Consider the following 22,331-nt stretch of genomic DNA (forward strand, 5'->3'; position numbering starts at 1 on the left):
AGGAAACCCGAGTGACTGGAGAAAACCCACGCAGGCACGGGGAGAACATGGAAACGCCACACATCCGGGTCCGGGATTTGAACTCAGGACTGTGAGGGCAACACTCCACAGTTGTCCCAGCGTGCCGCTACCAAGATTACCATCTTTCCATCCATTTTCTTAGCCGCTAATCCTCACGAGGGTCGCGGGGAGTGCTGGAGACTATTTCAGCTCTCAACAGGCAGGAGGCGGGTACACCCTGCACTGGTTGCCAGTCAATCGCAGGGCACATGGAGACAAACAGACGCACTCACAATCACACCTAGAGGCAATTTAGTGTCCAGTTAATGTTGGATGTTTCTGGGATGTGGGAGGAAACCGGAGTGCCCGGAGAAAACCCACGCAGGCACGGCGAGAACATGCAAACTCCACACAATTGGGGCTCGGATTTGAACCCCGTGCCACTATCAAGATTACCGTATCATCAAAATTTGATACTGGCCCATGCCTATATGGCACTAATAAACGTTATCTTGCACCTTAAGATTAAATTTACTTCATTAAATTTCAATTTGGAACATTTCCCAAATTCCCAGTCTTAATTCCCACCAACTTTCTAGAAATGTGACTATACAGTCATTATTATTATTATATTGATGACTGTGACATTATCAAATGTTTTCGAATAATATTTCACAAGGTAATAGTTCACCCCCCATGTAATTATTGTCCTTTTTTCTGTGAGAAATAACACGAATTCTTTGATGAAACAATTTACTGGTTCCTCTTCAGGTAGGACAGAGAGGGAAATATGAACTGTCGTCACACTTAAATGTCTATTAAACGCAGTAAGGTGACGAGGGGTGACGATCAAAATAATACAAATGATTAAAAGATAACACATGGCGAATTAACGTGCCGATAATTAAAAAAAAAAATCCGTGATAGCGCTCAAAAGAAAGCACTGACATGTGACAAGCTTTGAACAAAAAAAAATGTCAATTGTAACTTGTCGTGAGGACACAATAGCGTTTGTCGATAGCTGCCGGCTAAAATTCCTTCACTGGACCACCGAGGGGCACCAAGGAGGGCTGTCATCGTCTTACCGGACAAAGGCGAGACACCAACAAAAGACTCACCGTAATACACCGAGGTAATGTCGGTCTTCCGAGCCATGGCACTCCTCAAAAGGGACCGCTGCAGCTCCGTCGCCTTGGACCCGGGGACCGCATATGACGAGCGGGCGATGGGGGGTGGGGGGGGGTCCAGGTGAAGATGGGGGAGGAGGGCGGCGGGGGTAAGTAAGGGGAGAACCGCCGTGAGCTGGCTCGGAGGTCTGCTCGGCTCCGGGTGATGCTCGCCTGGCTTCGGCCACGCAGCTTCAGCTTCGGTGGTGTTTACAGCCCGACGTCATGAATTATTCCAAAATGGCTTTAAAGGGTCCGTCGCTGCCTTTTTCTTTGTCGCACGAGTTTGCTCGCATTTTGTTTCCTGCGCTAGCTCCTGTCGTTGTATTTAGGAAGAATCGGCGAAGGTTGACACGCCAAAAATATATTTCCGTAAAATAAAATTTAAAAAATAAAACGTTGTTGTTATTCAGGCTTTATACTGTACTATCCTGCCGCCCTTGATTTTGCATGGCGCAGTTACAGCAAAACACTGACCTCTGTAGGAATTAAGATGATACTGGAAGGCACTTATTTTATTTCATTTTATTTTCAAACAAAGTGAAGTACTGTATATTTATATAGCATATTTAAAAATGGGTCTCATTGAACCACAGTGCTATTAATAGTGGCAGTCCACGCTGGAGTCGACCTAGTTATAATATCTTTTGTATTGAAAACAAGAGTAGCGGAACAGCAAAGAGTAATTTGCATAATTATAAACAGAAAATTAATTTGCACAGATGCAAAAAAAATGAAAAAAAACATAACTAGAACCCAATTGCAACAATTTTGGCTTTGTTTTGCAGGAGATAAAGGATTAGATTGTTAAATTATTTAAAAAGTGTTGCCTTCTGGTGTTTTTTTTTATTCTACTAGTGGTCATGTTTTTACCATCAGTGGCATGTCTTGTACTTGATACCTGGTAGGGGTTGCACAGACTAGTTTACCACAAGGAAGGTGAGTTGGGAATTATTCCACTGCACACAAATTATTTTCAATTTCCCACCTTGCAGAACCCCCTAAAGGCGATTGTCAGTTTTTAGGGCGCCATACCAAATCCAACAGCAGTTTCTTTAGAATATCCGTCCCGTGCACCTCACACAGGACAACAAAGAGGGTACAAATTGCACTGTGATGCTTTTTTTTTTTTAACCTCATCTTTGTGAGTGCGTCTTTGGGAATGAGCTCTCACCAACGTTGCAGCGAAGCTGGGATGCGATGCTATAAATAGAGAACACAAGCAGATGGATCATCTCGCCACTGCTTTTGCTGTACTATATTTATTTTTCCTCAATATCTATTTCATTTATTACAGGGTACATATGAAGGCGAAAACTATCAGGTTAATTGCCCCAAAATGCTATTAATAAGTAGGGTTGTCAGATCACGTGCAGAGAGAATTGTAACTGCTTTCCATTGGTGTGAAATTTACCACCCAACACGACTTTAGAGCTTTTTTGTTTAATTTACACTCCTGACTACATGGCACTAATTCTATTTTTTTGTTTGTTTGTTTTTGGTGTAGAACAGCATTGCAGCAGCTGTTTTATTGTATAGTGGCCCTTTAAGTTGGTACCATGCCTGATTTACGTAATAATCAGAGGTTTTCCCTTCGTTTGAATGCAAAACAAATAAAATATCCTGGGAAAATCTTTATGAGTTATTTTTAATACGAGAATATTTAGCTTCACAGCTTGTCATCTACAATGTGTCCAATTAACAACTGATCATAGTGATTCTGTTTTAAGGGACAACTTTTTAAGTCACATGTATTTAAAAGTGTAAAATATTGCAGTATTGCACTTCAAAATGTATTTTTCTATAGGAGCACAATAATTCTCAAAATTATCCTTAGTCCCCACCACCAGAGTGGTTTTTTTTTTGTATTTTTTTAACTTTAAATTCATCCCACCGGCCGGACTGTACCCACCAGCAGGGCAGCTTTGGCCCACGGGCCGTATATATGACACCCCCCCATTTAGGCACTTATGCTACTAGGCTATATGTATGTATACGACAAAAATCTAGTGAAATTTATCTTCAATCAAACAACTTGGAAGGTATGCGGTGTCACGGAACATTTTGTGTTGGGCTTTTGGAAAATATTCTAGACATGATGTATTTATAGAAAGCCTTATATCTAACATCCCCGTGTAGCGTCTCCCAAATGCATTACTGCTTCCGGCAAGTCTTTTCCCTGCTGAGAAGTATCGGCTGTGACAAAATGAGAATATTAGCCACTACTCTCTGTTGTTTCCCCTCAGTTATCTCCTAGTGCACAGAAAGGGAAGAGTTCGCTTTGGACTGTTCAACTTGCATGGCCGTAATGCAGTTTTGCAACCTCAAAATCCATCCCATCTGGATACATCTTGATTGGCCCCTGTGAAACTTTGTGATTGGTGTGATTAAAGTGATTAAACTACGTCATCTTATTTATTGGCGTTGTGAGGATTCATTTTTGCGTGAAAGAGCTGCCAGCCTTTGTGTGAATATTTCCAATCAAGAATTCACACGTTTGCTGCTGAAAAAAAAGCACCCCCCCTCCCCATTGCTGTCTGAATGCTGACAACCAAACTTTCATTGCGTTTGTTCAAGGTAGTATTAAATTAGGTTTATACAATACATGGTATTACTATTCAAACATTTGTACTCTGCAGACTCGCACTGTTAACAATGTTTGTATTTGTGTGACACTGTACTTGACTTTACACTATAGAGCTCGTGCACGTGATGTCACCATTTTCACAGCACCATATTGCTGGTCGAACAGAGCTGCTCGGCATCGCTCATTTGAGAACAAAGAGTGTTAAAAAAAAAAACTTGTCTGTCGCAGAGGTTTATGGAGGTGAAGTGTGCCAGCAATCGCTTCCATCTACGTTCCATGGAGACGACTCCGTCCTTTTTTTTTTTTCAATCATAGTTAATGAATGCGAGTTTGTGTAAAACCATGGGTCATTTTTTTAAAATATTGGTATTTGTATTGAATACTAGCAGAAAAGATCAATGGATTCGAGCAAAGGTTAACGTGTCGGCGAGCACACTCCCCGTGTTCATGAGCTGTCAAAACCGTCACTATGTGGGATTTCTTCCTGATGAGAACAGATCGAGTAACAAAGTATTTGTATGCGTCCAAACTTTTATACGCTTTCAAACTTTTCTGTGTAAATCTCGACGACTTACTCACCAGATCCACTTGTCCAAGACAAGCGGAAGCGAATTAACAAGCCAATTTCTTATCGGCGAAAACATTGACTTCGGCATTAAATACAGGTTCTCTATGTCGAATTTATCAAATTTTTCCACGTACCGTCATTTATTTTCTAAATGTCTGACAGTATCGGACAAGACTCTGGGCGTCGTGCCACAAGACGTATTTCCGTGTCATCTCCAACCGACTTAGCATTGAGCAATGGTTAGCTTGACCGGCAATATGGCGAGGGAAACAAAAGTCACGTGATTTTATGACGTAGGTGCACGAGCTCTATAGGACAGGATAAGTATTAAAATAGGAGGAATTTAAGATTGATTGATTTATTATTGTTGACGCATTTGTGAAAATTCCCCACTAGGGGTGGAAGAGAGAAAGATTCCTTGCAGTCGACTATCTTCTTCTTTTCCTTTCGGCTTGTCCCGTTAGGGGTCGCCACAGCGTGTCATCTTTTGCCATCTTAGCCTATCTCCTGCATCTTCCTCTCTAACCCCAACTGCCCTCAGGTCTTCCCTCACCACATCCATTAACCTTCTCTTTGGTCTTCCTCTCGCTCTTTTGCCTGGGAGCTCCATCCTCAGCATCCTTCTACCAATATACTCACTCTCTCGCCTCTGAACATGTCCAAACCATCGAAGTCTGCTCTCTCAAATAATGGGATGAAAAATTCTTAACTGTTAATATCAATTACACTTACATACAAACATACATATATATACATATATATCACTCAAGACACATTTTGAAGTACGATCATAAAAACAAATGTGATATTTTTCTTATGTTAAAATACAGATGTCTTGGCTCGATACAAATTGGTAAACACTGCTCTAGGATTTGCCGCTAGCTAGACTGACTCGGAGGTGTTTAGGATCATGGGGAGGAGAGCAGAGGACCCCTGTGCCTGCTGGAGGAGAAGGAGGAAGGGGAAGCGTCACAAACACAAGTCGCCTCTCTTCGAATCGCACACCGAGATCGCACTCGTGCATGTCGGGGAGTCCCGACGTTACGTGCAAGCTTTGGCCGAGGTAGGACGAAGGCTACCATGGAGGGAGGAAAATGAGGATACGTCTTGTCATTAAAAAGCGGATGAACACATGTTCTGTAGTGAGATCACTTTTCACATTACTGTCATTAGCTGGCGACTCCCTGCTAAAGATTTTCTATCGGAATTCCATAGAAATCTTTAGAATTCTATGGAATTTTTTCAGAACAACAATTCCAGGGTAGAGCTCACCTCTCACCCATAATCAGCAGGGGGAGGCGGCAGGGGGCCTGGGGGAGGGTACACGTGGTTATGTTTGATTGATATTAAGATTCTTTTGAAAAATGTATCCCCCTGGACCCAAAACTTTTGGCAACGCTTGCACAAAATGATGTATTGAACAGACAAAAAAGAAATCCCTTATCCTCACATCCCATCCAAACTGTACTTTACTACCGCTTATTTACAAATGACAAAAAAAAAAAAAAACACTGTGCTACCTAGTTTGGGTGACACGAACAAATAGTGCATGAAGAGGAGCAGATGGTTCGTTCTGTAACAGCCTCACACAGTTTTTTTTTATGGCGCTTGAGCCAACATTCTATAGAACAAGTTGTTCTGCACGAATTCTATAGATTTCTATAGAATTTCTCGAGAAAATTTTTAACCGGGTCCCTCCACCTCGTTCATCTTTAATAACGTCCTCAAACGGTGGCAGCAGCGGCTGAGGGTTTGCCCCACCCCACGGTGACAAAACTCAAAAGACAACCTTAAACTGCAGAATATGAATTTGTCCCAATGATAATATGCTGGAAAAATAAAGAAAAACATTCAGAGAATGTCCAGTTACTGTTTCAAGTAGCGCATAAACAGTCCCAACTAGCTAAAGCAAGCAAGCTAAACAAGCTAAAGTTCACCAGTGTATGGTAAAGTAAGTGTATAGTAAAGTAAAGTAAAGTAAAGTAAAGTAAAATGAATCTACTCCCCCTTTTGAGTATGTGTGACAGGGGCGCAAATGAGCGGCCACAGTAAGTTGTTTGCGGTCCGATACTGACATCCAGTGGTGTTTTGTAGGGACTGCTGGAATTAATTAGCGTTTTATGTTATGTTATGTTATGTTACGTTATGTATAACCGTTTATGATGCATATTGCTGCCGTCGGGCGGAATCTTCGCATCTCCAAAGTTGACACCCAAAGTTTGCTTGGCCATTAATTGAGAAAACAAGCCATTTTGAACACTGTAGATTGATTACTAATTTGTAAAATGAACAGACCCATGTGGGGACTGACAATTAGACCTGTCCATCCATCCATCCATCCATCCATTTTCTTTTCCGCTTATCCTCACGAGGGTCACGGGGAGTGCTGGAGCCTATCCCAGCTGTCAATGGGCAGGAGGCAGGGAACAACCTGAACTGGCTGCCAGCCAATCGCAGGGCATACAGAGACACCATTTGTGCCATTGTGCCGCCTTCATGTTTTTCATTCAATGTATTTATATTGTCATGTATGGTTTTATAAAGTACAATTCTGTATATTACATTCTGGTGGTTTTTTTTTTTTTTTTTTTTTTTTTTTCGATGCTGAACAGATTATTGGCCTTTCATTTATTTTTAACAGGGAAACATGCTTGGAGATAAGAATGCTTTGTGTTACAAGCATCCTCACAGAATGAATGAAGTTCATAGGTCAAGGCACTCCGGTATTTGTGCAAGCAAATTACTGTCTGCATTTGCAACTAAATTCCTCCCATATGTGAACTCTCTGCATTGTACATCCCGGTCCCACTACTTAGTACCACTGTTGAGAGCCCTGTGGCTCCACCGAGTGCTCCATGTACCTGTCCCATGTGAGAAGTTGGCAGAATGGCCACCGCTTCACCACAGAAAAGATGGCGTTTGCCGACTAGGCTCGTAGTCACGAGATCCACTTTTACCGGCTGGACTAGGTGGCGTAAAAGTCTCTAGCGCCATGATTCCCTTCCAAATCAACTTGGCGGGCTCATTCTGCAGCGGTTGAGGCAGTCTGGAATGAGAGCGTTTGGCGAGATTACCACAAAGTTGAACAGAATCATTCAAGGGAATGATTCGACACACGTGAGTGATGACTGCATGTTTTGTGAAATATTACAGGTGCATGTACTTTTTAAACATAATTATAGACACTACTGTTGTGTTGATGTTGTCAACCGTACCTTCATTTTATTTTTCATGACAGGTTTAATGTCTCCATTTTTTTTTTGACAATTAAATGTTATAACACAAATGCCTTCAAGTGGCAAGTGAGGAGATTCTCATTTTTTTGGGCTACATAATAATGCTAATTTGCAAGCGCCAACATTTAAACACGAAATATTTACAAACAAAGACAGTACACAGAGTGTTTAACGCTAACTCTAATGTTAGCGCCGCGCTAACAGGACCGGTTTAAAAAAAAAAAAAACATACTGGTAAAAATTACAGAGACACAGCAGTAACACTTTAGCGTGGCACTAACAGGGCCTGACTGGTAAAAGTCACTTCCTCGGCACATATATTCCACCGGTGTCACTATTATCTTTTCCGGTCGAGTGCCCCCTTGCGGCAGTTAGGAAAAATGCACAAATTGGCCGCATGACCACATAAACCGGAGGGTTGAAAGCAGTTGAAAAAGTCACGGCTTATAGACCGGAAATTATGGTAGTTCTTTGCTATTAGTTAGGGCCTTGGTATCATTTTGTCACACCTTAGAGTGTAATTTAAATCTCTAATAGGAAAGTTTATGACACATCTCTGCAGCTGCCACTGTAGCTAATTTTATTGTCAGTGCAGGGATGACAACACAGGTCTGCATCCATGTCTCGAGGACTGCTACAGATATCCCACGTGTGTTGAAAAAAAAAAACAAAAACTTGAGTGCAGAATCTTAACGATCTCAGGTGCTGTGAACCAAGACGGCGCATACGGCGCGAGGCTGCCACGCTGAGTTGGCCCGTGTGCCCCGCATACAGATGACTTGGGCCTTGAGGTGGAACCGGAAAGCTTGACTTGTTTTTCGAAAAGGCCTCACATCAAGCTGGCTGCAAATGAGCCTCCCCCCACACCCCACTGCCGCCGACAGATCGCTTCCGCCGGAGTCCTTATTTCCACTGACTTTTAACACAAGCGAAAAGGTAAACAGCGATACCGACTTGCCTGGGGTCAAAAGAATCTTACCTATTGTGTTTATCCATCCATGTGCATTAATACGACACTTCGCTTCCACTATGTGAGACAGTCGGGCACTACATGGGCAAATACAATGGATATAAAAAAATACATTTTGAAGAATTTGGGGCACAAATGCCAGTGCCCCATCAGGAGTTCTGAGTCATGGCCTAAACACTTTTTAATTCTTACAATTTTGCATACGGCCATACCAGCAAGTGGCCGAACAAAGCAAGTGAAATGTTTTGTTTTCTTATTCCGCCACATAAAATTTGCCTAGCAACTAGTGACCACCCAAATAAAAGCGATACAAATGTAATGTGGTCTGTAAAATTTCTGACACAAATAATAGTGCCCCACAAATTGGACCTAGCTAGCAAAAAGTTGCTGCACAAATATGTTGAGACAACATGTTCAATAACGTATGTACGTCTTTAACCTCTATAAATGAACTGGTATACCTGTATTTTTCTTCTTGCTTGGCTTCAGTATGGGGCCCAGTAAAATGTAGTTGCTGTTAAGTGACGATATTACTTCAAACCTACGCCATGTTTTTTAAATTATTTGTGGTGGAAATGATTCAAATTAAACTCTGCGTTGTGACAAGTGACCGCAAATGCTGTTGTAATTACACGTTTGTTACTGTATATATGTGTCTTGAAAAAAAGATTAAAAGATGTTTTTTGCATAGCAGCAAATGACTAGAGACATGGAGGTGCGCTCTTTCTACATGTAATTAATTGTGTGTACCGTAAATGTGCAACTTAGACTATCCATCTATCCATTTTCTTAGCTGCTTATCCTCACGAGGGTCGCGGGAGTACTGGAGCCTATCCAAGCTGTCAACGGGCAGGAGGCAGGGTACACCCTGAACTGGTTGCCAGCCAACCGCAGGGCACATAGAAACAGAAAAGTCACACTCACAATCACACCTATGGGCAATTTAGAGTCTCCAATAAATGTCGCATGTTTTCAGAATGTGGGAGGAAACTGGAGTGCCCTTGAGAAAACCCACAGAGGCACGGGGAGAAAATGCAAACTCCACACAGGCAGGTCCGGGATTGAACCCACGACCTCAGAACGGAGATGTCAACGCTTTCTAGCTCAACCACCGTGCCGCAACTCAGAAAATTATTTTTGAATGGAAATAGATAAACTTTTACATGATATTTATTTTATTTTGGAAAGGGTCTGTTGGTGAGTTACTCAGGAAATTACTGAGGATATGTTAGCTGGAACAGGCGCCAGCATTCCTGGGACCCTTATGAGGATAAGTGGCTCAGAAAATGGATGCATGGATGTTCAAGAGAAGAAAATGACAGGTAAAGTACATTTGTTAATAGCCTATACTCTAGATTAAAAACACAGCTGTAAAGGACAATGAAGAAGAGAATCATGGTTCACTGGAGGCCATTTTCCTTGTGGCACCATTAATAATCTGTAAAATGTCTGTCTGGGGACCGTTTAGGCCCACTTGGAGCTGTGTGACGGCAAGAAAATGACGACGACGAGTACGAACGGAGGAAGAGTACGTTTGATACTTGTGCCTTTTGCCGTTGGAGTGGTTTTTGTGATTAGGTGCAGGACAGTAGCGCAAAGCCAACATTACGGGTTATTTTCTATGACGAATCCAGCCGAACACCCGCCACAACCCCCACTACTCCCACGGGCCCCGGTCTTGGCTATTAAGGCATCCGACAGAAGGATGTGATTTGGGAACTCGTGCATGTGGAGCGTGTGGTCCACATTGCCGTCTGTGACAGCACATTTGGAAGGTGCCATGTCAAACCCGAGAGTGGATTTTGGGGCTTTTAGGAGTTTTAAGAAAGAAAGGAAGTGGCCCAAAAAAAAAAAAAAAAAACCATCCACCAAAAAAAAAAAAAAATGATAGTCAAGTATTAAAATAGTGATCGCCGCAAAAAAGCATTTAGTAGTCATTTTTTTAATTGATCAATGGTGGCACGGTGGTTGACTCGTTAACACTTCCGTGAACTTAACTGCAAATGTCCACAAGCTAGTGAGCTGACACCTTTTGAATCTTCCCATATGTACAGTGAAGAAAATAAGTATTTGAACACCCTGCTATATTGCAAGTTCTCCCACATAGAAGTCATGGAGGGGTTTGAAATTTTCATTGCAGCTGCATGTCCACTATGAAGAAAACTAAGAAGAAAAATCCAGAAAATCCAGAAATCACAATGTATGATTTTTTAATGATTGATTTGTGCGATAAAGCTGCAAATGAGTATTTGAACACCTGTCTATTAGCTAGAATTCAGCCCTCAAAGACCTCTTAGTCCGTGTTTAAAAGTCCACCTCCACTCCATGTATGATCATGGGGGTGGTAGCATCATGCTTTGGGGGTGTTTTTCTGCACATGGGACAGGACGACTGCACTCTATTAAGGAGACGATGACCGCGGCCAATTGTTGTGAGATTATGGGGAACAACCATTTTCCCCCAGTCAGACCATTGGAGATGGGTCGTGGCTGGGTCTTTCAACATGACAGCGACCCAAAGCACACAGCCAGAAAAACCAAGGAGTGGCTCTGTAAGAAGCATGTCAAGGTTTTGGCGTGGCCTAGCCAATCTCCAGTCCTAAACCCTATCGAAAATCTTTGGAGGGAGCAGAAACTCCGTATTTCTCAGCGACAGCCCAGAAACCTGCCTGATCTAGAGAAGATCTGTGTGGAGGAGTGGGCCAAAATCCCTCCTGCAGTGTGTGCAAACCTGGTGAAACTACCTGAAACGTTTGACCTCTGTAATTGCAAACAAAGTCCACTGTACCAAATATTAACATTGTTTTTCTCAGGTGTTCAAATACTTATTTGCAGCTGTATCACACAAATAAATCGTTTAAAAAAAAATCATAAATTGTGATTTCTGGATTTTTCTTTTTAGATTATCTCAGAGTGGACATGCACCTGCGATGAAAATTTCAGACCCCTCCGTGATTTCTAAGTGGGAGAACTTGCAATATAGCAGGGTGTTCAAATACTTATTTTCTTCACTGTAGTTTATTTATTCATCTATTAGTTTGTTCTGGTGGTGTCCACGGCAACACATTTTGGAACTGGAAGTCCAACCGAAGTTGCTTGACTTGTTTGTGATGCAATAGTTCCATTGGTACAGTAGATGGGAAGCTTTTACAAAAGGCCTCAGACAAAAGAGACTTTTGGGTGAACCAAACACACACACATGCACACACACTTTCAGACGTGTGTGAGCATGTGTGTGTGTGTGTAATGGTCCATTATTTCGGTTGGAGGGAGCCATCACCGGAGGAGGACGCTCATTTCTGACCGACAGGTCGTTTTTTCTTTCCTCCCCAGCAGCAGCTGGCGTCAAGAGACAGGAGAGAGCACATCTTTGCCTCAGAAGCAACATCGAGGGATCTAAAGCTGATTTACTGACATCACAGAGAAGCAGACGTTTCATGACGGGAGGAAACGAGGCGCAGGTAACAAATCTGTTGCAGAATTTAAAAAAAAAAATTTTTTTTTGCACATTTGCACAGTTGAATTTATCGACATCCAAAAAAGTCTGTAATGTGCCTGTAAATATCAGGAGTCAATCCCAGTTGATTTTTTTTTTTAATACTAAGACTTGCTGGAGTCTCTAGACATCAGCGCATTCTAAGTTACATTATGCAACACCTTCACTTTTTTCTTTTTAGATTGCTCGTTTGTGAGGTGGCACGGCGGCTCAGCTGGTAAATCCCAGCCCTCCCTGTGTGGAGTTTGCATGTCCTCCCCATGTCTGCGTGGGCTTTCTCTGGGCACTCCGGTTTCCTCCCACATCCCCAAAACATGCAGCATTAATTGAAGACTCTAAATTGCCCCTAGGTGTGATTGTGAGTGCGACTGTTGTCTTTGTCCATGTGCCCTCCAACCAGTTCAGGGTGTACCCCACCTCCTGCTCGTTGAACGCTGGGATAGGCTCCAGCACTCCCGCGACCCTTGTGAGGATAAGTGGCTAAGAAAATGGATGGATGGATGGATGGTCGTTTGTGGGTCTTGCTGCCTTCATTTGCGTTTAAATCATGTCAATGACTTTGGCTAGTGAAAAATATTCAATTTCTATGTTTTCAAAAAGTCTTGAATTTCTTTTATAGTATTTTTAGGACCACGGGTCAGTCACCACATCAGTTTTGCATCTTTAGGTTGAATGTGAGCAGAGTAAAGAGCTAAAGACCTCACAATTCATTTTGCTACCTCAATAGCTTTCTCTTTTTAATGGACTATTTAGTCAGATTTGTTTTTTATTTTTATTTTTTCAGTGGAATGATGTATTCTTTCACTTGCGTTGAAATCTCCTTGGGCTTCATCTAGGTTGTCCCGTTCAAAGCGATATCAAATGCTAACTTGGTTACTTTTCTTTTCATTTCATTACAATTAAGAAAGCAATGCACCTCGACAATTAACCTTTTGCGGGTCCAAAAGGTCTAAGTACTTAGGAGCCCCTGAAAATGGAGGCACTCTGCACAAAATGGCTAAAATTCTGACCGTAAATGGTAATTGCCATTTGTGAAACTCATTCAGTTAAAGACGAAAGTATACACTTTCCTGATATTTCAAATCCATTGTGGTGGTGTGTGGTGCGGAGGTACGTAGCACAGCAGCATCCTGTTACTTTTCATTTGTTCAAAGTATAAATGTTTTTTTTTTATATTTGTGCCATTATAGTGGTGGTACTATCCGTAGATGTATCAAAAAATTTTAAGGTGGAGGTGGGACTGCATCAGGGATCCGCTCTGAGCCCCTTCCTGTTTGCGGTAGTAATGGATAGGCTGACAGATGAGGTTAGACTGGATTCCCCTTGGACCATGATGTTCGCAGATGATATTGTGTTCTGCAGTGAAAGCAGGGAGCAGACGGAGGAACACTTGGAAAGATGGAGGTATGCACTGGAAAGGAGAGGAATTAAGATTAGCCAAAGGAAAACAGAATATATGTGTGTAAATGAGGGGGGAGGAGGGGGAAGAGTGAAGCTCCTGGGAGAAGAGATAGCGAGGGTTCACGGCTTCAAATATGTGGTGTCAACAATACACAGCAATGGTGGGTGTGGTAAGGGAGTGAAGAAACGGGTCCAAGCAGGTTGGAACAGCTGGCGGAATGTGTCTGGTGTGTTATGTGACAGAAGAGTCTCTGGTAAGATGAAGGGCAAAGTTTACAAAACAGTGGTGAGGCCGGCCATGATGTATGAATTAGAGACGTTGGCACTGAAGAAACAACAGAAAGCAGAACTTGAGGTAGCAGAAATGAAGATGTTGAGGTTCTCGCTTGACAAATGTCAGTCCAGTTGAGGGTGGACAAGTTTAGGTACTTCCCACTTCAACAATGTTACATTGTTTTTTAAAAGTACAGAACAGAACATTATTTTGGATAGATGAGTCAAAATATTCAAAAACGCCTGCCAAGATGGGAAACTAGTGTTGCAGAAATGGATGAAGTAAAACCAATAAAACACATACCAAATGCACATCCGCCACTGGCAAAAATGACCGTTTTACAATTATGACGAAGTATTTTCATGGGGAAATGTTTTAAGAAAAATGGACTCTTATGTTCCAGCTATAATGTCCGCAATGTCGGCCATCGGGAGTGCCGATCTGAGCGGCGGGACGGAGACCACGCCCACAAACATCTCCTGCGTGGAGAAAAATCTGTGGGTGACCACCTCGGTTGTCTCCATGACCGTCGGTATCCTGTCCAACAGCTTGGCCTTCTTCATTCTGCTGAAATCCTCCAAACTTACGCCACCCAAATCCAAGGCACCCTTCTCGGTGTTCGCCACCAGCCTGGTGGTCACAGACCTGCTGGGCCACTTGGTCAACGGCTCCGTGGTGCTTTATGTCTACAGCTTGCACAAGCACTGGGAGACCTTCGACCCCAGTGGCAGAGTGTGCAACCTCTTCGGCGCTACCTTGGTCTTCTTCGGTTTGAGCCCCCTGTTCCTGGGGAGCGCCATGGCCATAGAGCGCTGCATCGGGGTCACCAAGCCCTTTTACCACTCCACAGTGTCAGCCTTCCACCACACGAATAAGCTGCTGTCTGTCATTTGGCTACTGGCCGCCCTGGTGGCCGCGCTGCCGACGGTGCTTGGGAAGTCCTACAGGGTGCAGAGCTCCAGGAGCTGGTGCTTCTACAATTTGGATGAGCCAGACGACGCGTTGGATGTGTTCCTGCCTCTGCTCTTTGGCCTGCTGGGCTTACTGGCCCTGCTCTTCTCTATTGTTTGCAATACAGTGACCAGCTGCTTTCTGGTGTTGTCCACAATTCACCGCAAGCATCACAGCAGAGGAACGTCTTACCACACTGAGATGATCTGTCAGTTGATGGCCATCATGCTGGTTTCCTGTGTATGCTGGGGTCCTTTACTGGTAAGATGAATTACCCGAGGCTTGGTCTTTGGCACCTTTATTGAGCCAGGGCAAATACAGTGAAGAAAATAAGTATTTGAACAACCTGATACGTATATTGCAAGTTCTCCCACTTAGAAATCATCGAGGAGTCTCAAATTTTTTATCATAGGTATATGTCCACTGTGAGAGAGATCATCTAAAAAGAATGAGAATTTTTTAATGATTTGTATGATACAGCTGCAAATAAGTATTTGAACACCTGTCTATCAGCGAGAATTCTGACCCTCAAAGACCTGTTAGTCCGTCTTGAAAAGTCCACCTCCACTCCATGTGTTATCCTGAATCAGATGCACCTGCGTGAGGTTGTTAGCTGCATGAAGACACCTGTCCACCTCATACAATCACTAAGACTCAAACTTGTATCATGGCCAAGACCAAAGAGCTGTCCAAAGACACCAGAGACAAAATTCTACAACTCTACACGGCTGGAAAGGGCTGCGGCGATATTGCCAAGCAGCTTGGTGAAAAAAGGTCTACTGTTGGAGCAATCATTAGAAAATGGAAGAAGCTAAACATGGCGGTCAACCTCAATCAGAGTGGAGGCCCATGCAAGATATCACCTCGTGGGGTCTCGATGATCCTTAGAAAGGTGAGGAATCAGCCCAGGACTACATGTCAAGACTTGGTCAATGACATGAAAAGAGCTGGGACCACCGTTTCCAAGGTGACTGTTGGTAATACACTAAGACGTCATGGTTTAAAATCATGCGTGGCACGGAAGGTTCCCGTCTCAAGTTTGCCAATGACCATTTGGATGATACAGCGGAGTCATGGGAGAAAGTTTTGTGGTCAAAATGGAACTTTTTGGTCATAATTCGACTAACCGTGGAGGAACACGAATGATGAGTTCCATCCCAAGAACACCATCCCTACTGTGAAGCATGGGGTGGGGGGGGGGTAGCATCACGCTTTGAGGGTGTTTTTCTGCACATGGGACAGGACGACTGCACTGTATTAAGTAAAGGATGACCGCAGCCATGTGTTGTGAGATTTTGGGGAACAACCTCTTTCCCTCAGTCAGAGCATTGAAGATGGGTCGCGGCTGGGTCTTTCAACATGACAATGACTGGAGAAACGCAGCCAGAAAAACCAAGGAGTGCCTCCGTAAGAAGCATATCAAGGTTCTGGCGTGGTCTAGCCAGTCTCCAGACCTAAACCCAATAGAAAATCTTTGGAGGGAGCTGAAACTCTGTGTTTCTCAGCGACAGCCCAGAAACCTGTCTGATCTCGAGAAGATCTGTGTGGAGGAGTAGTCCAAAATCCCTCCTGCAGTGTGTGCAAACCTGTTGAACAACCAAAGGAAACGTTTGACCTCTGTAATTACAAACAAAGGCTACTGTCCCAAATATTAACATTGTTTTCTCAGGTGTTCAAATACTCATTTGCAGCTGTATCACACAAATAAATCCTTAAAAAAAAACTACATTGTGATTTCTGGATTTTTCTTTTTAGACTATCTCTCTCACAGTGGACATGTACATACGATAAAAATTTCCCCCTCCATGATTTCTAAGAACTTGCAATATTGCAGGGTGTTCAAATACTCATTTTCTTCAGTGTACATACATTTATTTACTTTAATTGAAGACTTGATGGCATATCAAAGACAGGAAAATGGAGACCAGAGCCATTTTCATACTTTGCTCCGACTTCTTCCTTTAATTGTTTTGTGCGTGTGTCATATTTCACATTGTAAGCTTTTTCAAACAACTCAAGGCAATAAGCCTCACGGTCTGCTCGACAACACTCTTAAATTGGGGCAACAGTGGTGTGACATCCTGTTAAAAGTCAAGCTTTCAAAGTAAAATCACAACAGGATGAGAAGAGTTACACCACTTTTTTTTGACGGCATGGTGGCTTACTTAGCAGTCACACTCAAACTAATTTGTACTCGTTTACCAAGTGTGACTACTAAATAAAAACAAAAGTGGGTTGAAAAGGTGTTATTAGACTGTATGTTTTATTTTGAAGAGCTGACTTTCGGGAGGATGGTACACCAATGCTGCCCTTTCATGTCGTACATATGGACACGGTGGATTTCAGAAAATTCAGAAAAAAAGAGTCACACTTTTTTTTTTTATATAGTATATGAAAACAAGGACAAAATTTAAATGGGGGGTGAGAAATGGACAACCAAATTGAAAATTAGGGCATATGAAAACCGAGGTTTTAGTGCATTCATCTCATGGCACACCACAAAAAAAAAAAAAAAAAAAATTCACACATTGTGGAAACACCTAAATATTTAGAAGGCATGTCTAACACAGTGTCAATCATTTGTCGCAGACACTCGTCAAGAGCATCACAACAAAATAAAACTTCAAACCGTTGTTATTTATTGTTTGAGTAACACTGTGTTACGATTAAAGTACTTTACAGGGTAACAAAGTACGGGGTCTAAATGCCCACGAGTGCACGAGAAATTACTGACAACTCGAAAGTCATGCCTTCTGTCTATGATTGGTTGGTGTACCTCGGGCGTGGTGGTTTATTTTATAGAAAATTGGAGGCGCAAGGTCGGGTCAGAAAATGATTTTTGTTCACAAATCATATTCATTATCTAAACCAGTCCAGTCACAATTGCTGTTTTCAGAAATATGATGAAAAAAAAATGTTACATAACAGTCGGGCTAAAAAATATTGCACTCATACTGAGTGTGTATTGTATCTCATTTGTGTGTAAATAAAACATACCACATTACTGTTTACTATTCTAACTATTATTTCATTTATTGTACTCTAATACTTATCAGTTATTTTATGGATTACTCTGCGCAGACCCGCGTCATCATTCTCACCTCCAAAGACGATTACGACCCAGTGTCCGACAAACTGCTGTTTCTGGTCCGCATAGCCACGTGGAACCAGATCCTGGACCCTTGGGTCTACATCCTGCTGAGGAAGGCCGTTCTGAAGAAACTCTATCACATGCTACAGCGATGCTGCAGGTCCGAGCCCACGGAGCCCGGGCGCTGGAAGCACCGCTTCCTGCGAAGCTCCGCATCCAGGCGCTCCAAGTTCGGCCCGCCCACGTGCCTCTTTGATGGCTTGGTCGTGCAGAACACGCGCATCAGTTTGTCTGACGACCCGAAGGCCAAACTCTTTCACGGGGTGCTATCGGTGTGGAAGAAAGGCTGAAAGAAAGTCGGGAGAGGCAAAGAAGAGTGACTAAATTATTCTTAAGGTGAAAACAGCATTCAACAGAATTTGTCCTTCAGTACATGATTTAAATGGACTAAATATGCTAATTCATCTTTGGCACAGTTGTGTTGAATTCCTTATCCTTCCTATTAAATGTGTGGTTTAATCAGTTCATATTAGAGTGGTAATACATCACATGTATGTATCATGTATACAGGATGGCATCCTTTGTCTTAATGTGCTTAAGCAGCTACCGTCATCACTGTTCAGTCAACTGTATAAGATAGAAAAAAAGTGTTCCTTTACAGTGGATTGTAGTCAATAAAACGTAAATAAATATATAGAGAGATATTAGGGTGTCTTGTTAATGTTCAAACTGCAATGTTACAGTGGTTAACAAAAATATATATTTTTAGCAATAAAAACCTAGCTTGTTTTTGACGACCACTCAGATCTAATTAACAAATGCATTTTAGTCTTGGTCATAATGTTGGTACTTGGAGAAGCAAATATTTTGTGAGGTGATACTTGGTGTAAAATGCTTAAAAACCATACACAACAATCATATCATTTCCAAGAATTAAAAAACACTTTAATCTATGTGTGGTGACTGTAAATAATATATGCGATTAACCTGATGGATTTAACAACCGAAATACTTATACGAAATACTATATATATATATATATATATACACACATACACACATACACACACACACACACACACACACACACACACACACACACACGCATAAACAGGAAGCAGTCTGGGGCAAAGGGCTTGTGTTGTTGTAAGAAACTAAATCATCCGGACGGTGGCAGCACCGCTTGCCAACGCTTCGAGTTCCTCGCAAAGAAGAAGACAGATGCCTCAATTTGTGACTAATAAACACGCCTTCCTTGTTCGATAAATCTTCTAATAAACCCCGCATGCCTCCGTCGAAACTTCAACAGGTTTGAGGATTAACACGTTGCAATATGCGAGGATGTGTCGTGTCGCTTATGTGACGTTTTTGTGTATGATTTGTGTTGTTGTCTAGCTACGCTAAGGCGGAGCTAACAGCCCGGTTCACGTGCTGTGTGTTTGTGTCGATAACAACTAAATACTCGTTTTAGCAGTTATACGTGCATTCAAATCATGTGTTCGTTTGGACTCAGCTCCGTGTTGTCTGACCGCAGTTGACAAGATGAATCAAGAAAAATTGGTCAAACTTCAGGCCCAAGTGCGGATAGGGGGAAAGGTAAGCGCCAACCCGGAAGCCAGTCGTTCTTTTGACCACTGTTTGTAATCAAGACAGGATTGTTGGACAGATCTTTTAAAGGCGATGCTCGTGATCGACTTATTTTTCCCATCCGCGCACGTAGGTCATGTGACTCTCGAAAATGGCGGCGCACCTGAAAATTCGTAATTGTCGATAAAAATCTTCTCAGAACACTATTAAATGAGAGAGGATTTAACATCACATTGTCAAAATAGGCTCCATATTAGATGCAAACCACCGGAATTTGCCTTTAACGTGGAATGCAATGTCAACCGAGGGTTGAGATTTTTAGGTGTGAACTTTTTTGTTGGATCTGGGTTTCAAACTTCCATAAGGTTATTAATCTTTAACCAATTTTACATGTGTGTGTCTGTGTAAACAAATATATGTTTGCATACTGTTCAATTTCGCAAATTTAAGAAATTAGCATTAGATTTTACAGAAAATAGCAGCAGCTACAGGCAGGTCACAATAAGGTTCCAATGTCAAAACTGGGAAGAAAAAAAAGTGTCACAAGCAAAGGCTTTTTTTGTTGTTGGCTTTTTATTACCCCAGACTGTTAAATTTCAAGAATCCAAAACATTTTTTTTTTTTTTTTTTTTTTTTTTTTAGGGTTCAGCACGCAGAAAGAAGAAGGTTATACACAGAACGGCCACAGCCGACGACAAAAAGCTCCAGAGTTCCTTAAAGAAGTTGGCCGTCAACAACATTGCAGGCATTGAGGAGGTAAATATGGAAGCGCCGCATTTTGTCATAGCACCAAAATGACATTATTTCCTCAAATAGGCAGATAGCAACTGTCATTGTAATCTGAGCCCGTTGTTGCTTTCTCAGGTCAACATGATCAAGGACGACGGGACGGTGATCCACTTCAACAACCCCAAGGTGCAGGCCTCTCTGTCGGCCAACACGTTTGCCGTCACGGGCCACGCCGAGACCAAGCAGCTGACCGAGATGCTGCCTGGCATCCTCAGCCAGCTGGGAGCCGACAGCCTGAGCAGCCTGCGCAAGATAGCCGCGCAGTTCCCGCGCCAAGGTAGATGGTCTTGCGTTCAATAGTGGGAAGTAACAAAGTCCAAAGACTTTGGAACTCAACCTAAAAAGGATTTCTAGGTATCTGATGTTGTAAGGTGGATAAGTCTTGCTCCAGCCTAAAAAGTACCAGTTTCAGGCATTCGTTAATCGTCCATCTAATCTAAAAGAAATAAAATGGGTAAGTAATGTGTATGTTGTTATTAATGGCTAAGTTTGCAATTTTTTTGTTAATTCACAACATTAGGAGTTATGAGAACACGTAAATACACGCACAAAAAAAAAAAAAAAAAAACATGGTACCTCTACTAACGAATGTCTAGTAACAAAATAATCAGGTTACAAAATGCCTCCTCAGAAAAATATTGTCTCTAGTTACGGAAGTTTGTGTGGTGCGATAGAGCTGCTCTCCCATTCGCTATCGCCATAGCAACTTCATCGGCTAGGAGGGACATCAGTCTTTACCCATGATGCTTTTCGTTTCCCTTGGAGACCCGACTGTTCCTGAATCACGCTAGTGCTTTAACACGCTAGTACAACTTTTTAACTTAACTTTTTAACTTGAATTTCGTCATCTTTCTTGACCATTTGGCCCCAAGAAACTTTAGTTGGATTAAGTTGTGTGTGTGCGTCCATTTGTACATACATTTACTCTCAGCTGTCAAACATTTGCCTCCTTCTCCGTCCCCAACGATGCCTTTTGCTTGTCACTCACCCTTCTCTTCGCATGGTTGACCAACACCAAAGGTAAATGAACACAATTTTTGTTAATCTTTACATTATGTACTTGGAATGCTTATTTTTGTTGGAGGGTTGGGAACGAATTAGTCTACATGCAAATAGCGCTTCTGCTTGCGAAAATAAATCATGTTACAAAACAACTTTGGGAAAGAAAATAATTTCGTAAGTAGCGGTACCACTCTATATTCTATTCACTTTATTTGCAGTGTGAAACTTTAGCATTGTTTCATTTAAGCACCATCCATCGAAATCACTTTCTTAGCCACTTATCCTCACAGGGGTGGCGGGGATTGCTAGAGCCTGTCCTAGCTATCAACGGGCAGGAGGAGGGGTACACCTTGAACTGGTTGCCAGCCAATCACAGGGCACATAGAGACTGACACCTGTCACACACACAATTATTATTTACACCTAGGGGCAATTTAGAGTCTCCCATTAACTGTGCGTCCAACGCTCTGACCAGTTGCGCCCCTGCGTTTAATCACTAATGTATTTTACTCTATATTTCAGCACTTGACAGCAAAGCTCCTAAGGTAGAAAACATCGAGGAAGAGGATGATGATGTTCCAGGTATTTTTGGGGGGAGGAAAGGGTGACGAGGGGGTGGGTTGCATTGAAACGATCTGAGCCAGCTACACACACACAATTTTTAACATATTAACCAATTTTTTAAATGTGGCATAAAAACTGAGCAGCGTGTTTTTCTTGTGTGTAGACTCGCACTATTCCTTATTACCGTTGTCTGTGTACACAGCCTAAGTGAATGTCGCGCTGTCCCGTTGACAGATGTTGGATCTTGAAATGGTTTTCTGTTGTTGCCGTGCAGATTTGGTGGAGAACTTTGACGAAGCGTCCAAGAATGAAGCCAACTAACGACTACGATGAAACCGGAAACTCTGCAATACTTCCCCTTTTGCTATTCGGACATATCAAAATGGAGACACACAAACACGCACCCACACAACAGAGACTTTTCTTTCCACAGATGTCAGAGCTGGCTAACCGCCTCCTTTTAAAACAAAGTACGAGCTTCGGTTGTCACCACATTGTTGGTCTTTTTTTTTTTTTTTTTTAAATGTCTTTTTTTGTGTGTGTTTGTTTTATGAAGTCAAATAAAGAGGATTAACATTTTTACAGGCCGCTGTGGTCGTCAATCCCAAACGAAGAATCAAAAAGGATTCATAACACGACTGGCACCCAAA

At 42.3% G+C, this 22,331-nt stretch overlaps 3 protein-coding genes across 5 annotated transcripts in view; 2 read left to right on the forward strand and 1 right to left on the reverse strand.

Moving 5' to 3' along the window:
• LOC133503117 (choline transporter-like protein 5) overlaps window positions 1-1,247 on the reverse strand; it is a 36,120-nt gene extending 34,873 nt beyond the window's left edge. For both annotated transcript variants that reach the window (XM_061824336.1, XM_061824335.1), the window contains exon 1: window positions 1,119-1,247. In XM_061824336.1, coding sequence (XP_061680320.1) covers window positions 1,119-1,155 — 37 coding nt within the window. In that variant the 5' untranslated portion in view covers window positions 1,156-1,247. The remainder of the gene's footprint in view (window positions 1-1,118) is intronic.
• A 10,653-nt stretch (window positions 1,248-11,900) lies between these two features.
• Window positions 11,901-18,304, forward strand: ptgfr (prostaglandin F receptor (FP)). The gene is made up of 3 exons (XM_061825296.1): window positions 11,901-11,987; window positions 14,101-14,909; window positions 17,730-18,304. The coding sequence occupies exons 2-3, from the start codon at window positions 14,106-14,108 to the stop codon at window positions 18,087-18,089; spliced, it is 1,164 nt and encodes a 387-aa protein (XP_061681280.1). The 5' UTR covers window positions 11,901-11,987; window positions 14,101-14,105; the 3' UTR covers window positions 18,090-18,304.
• Window positions 18,305-18,872: 568 nt separating this feature from the next.
• Window positions 18,873-22,263, forward strand: btf3l4 (basic transcription factor 3-like 4). Of its 2 annotated transcripts, none has more exons than XM_061826065.1 (6): window positions 18,873-19,048; window positions 19,253-19,335; window positions 19,969-20,082; window positions 20,191-20,392; window positions 21,640-21,699; window positions 21,956-22,263. In XM_061826065.1, the coding sequence occupies exons 2-6, from the start codon at window positions 19,282-19,284 to the stop codon at window positions 22,000-22,002; spliced, it is 477 nt and encodes a 158-aa protein (XP_061682049.1). In that variant the 5' UTR covers window positions 18,873-19,048; window positions 19,253-19,281; the 3' UTR covers window positions 22,003-22,263. The 2 variants fall into 2 exon arrangements, with proteins under 2 accessions (XP_061682049.1, XP_061682048.1); XM_061826064.1 differs by having other exon boundaries at window positions 18,875-19,048; window positions 19,274-19,335.
• Window positions 22,264-22,331: the final 68 nt, after the last annotated feature.

The sequence above is a fragment of the Syngnathoides biaculeatus genome, chromosome 7, assembly GCF_019802595.1.
Source record: "Syngnathoides biaculeatus isolate LvHL_M chromosome 7, ASM1980259v1, whole genome shotgun sequence".
NCBI lineage: Eukaryota > Metazoa > Chordata > Actinopteri > Syngnathiformes > Syngnathidae > Syngnathoides > Syngnathoides biaculeatus.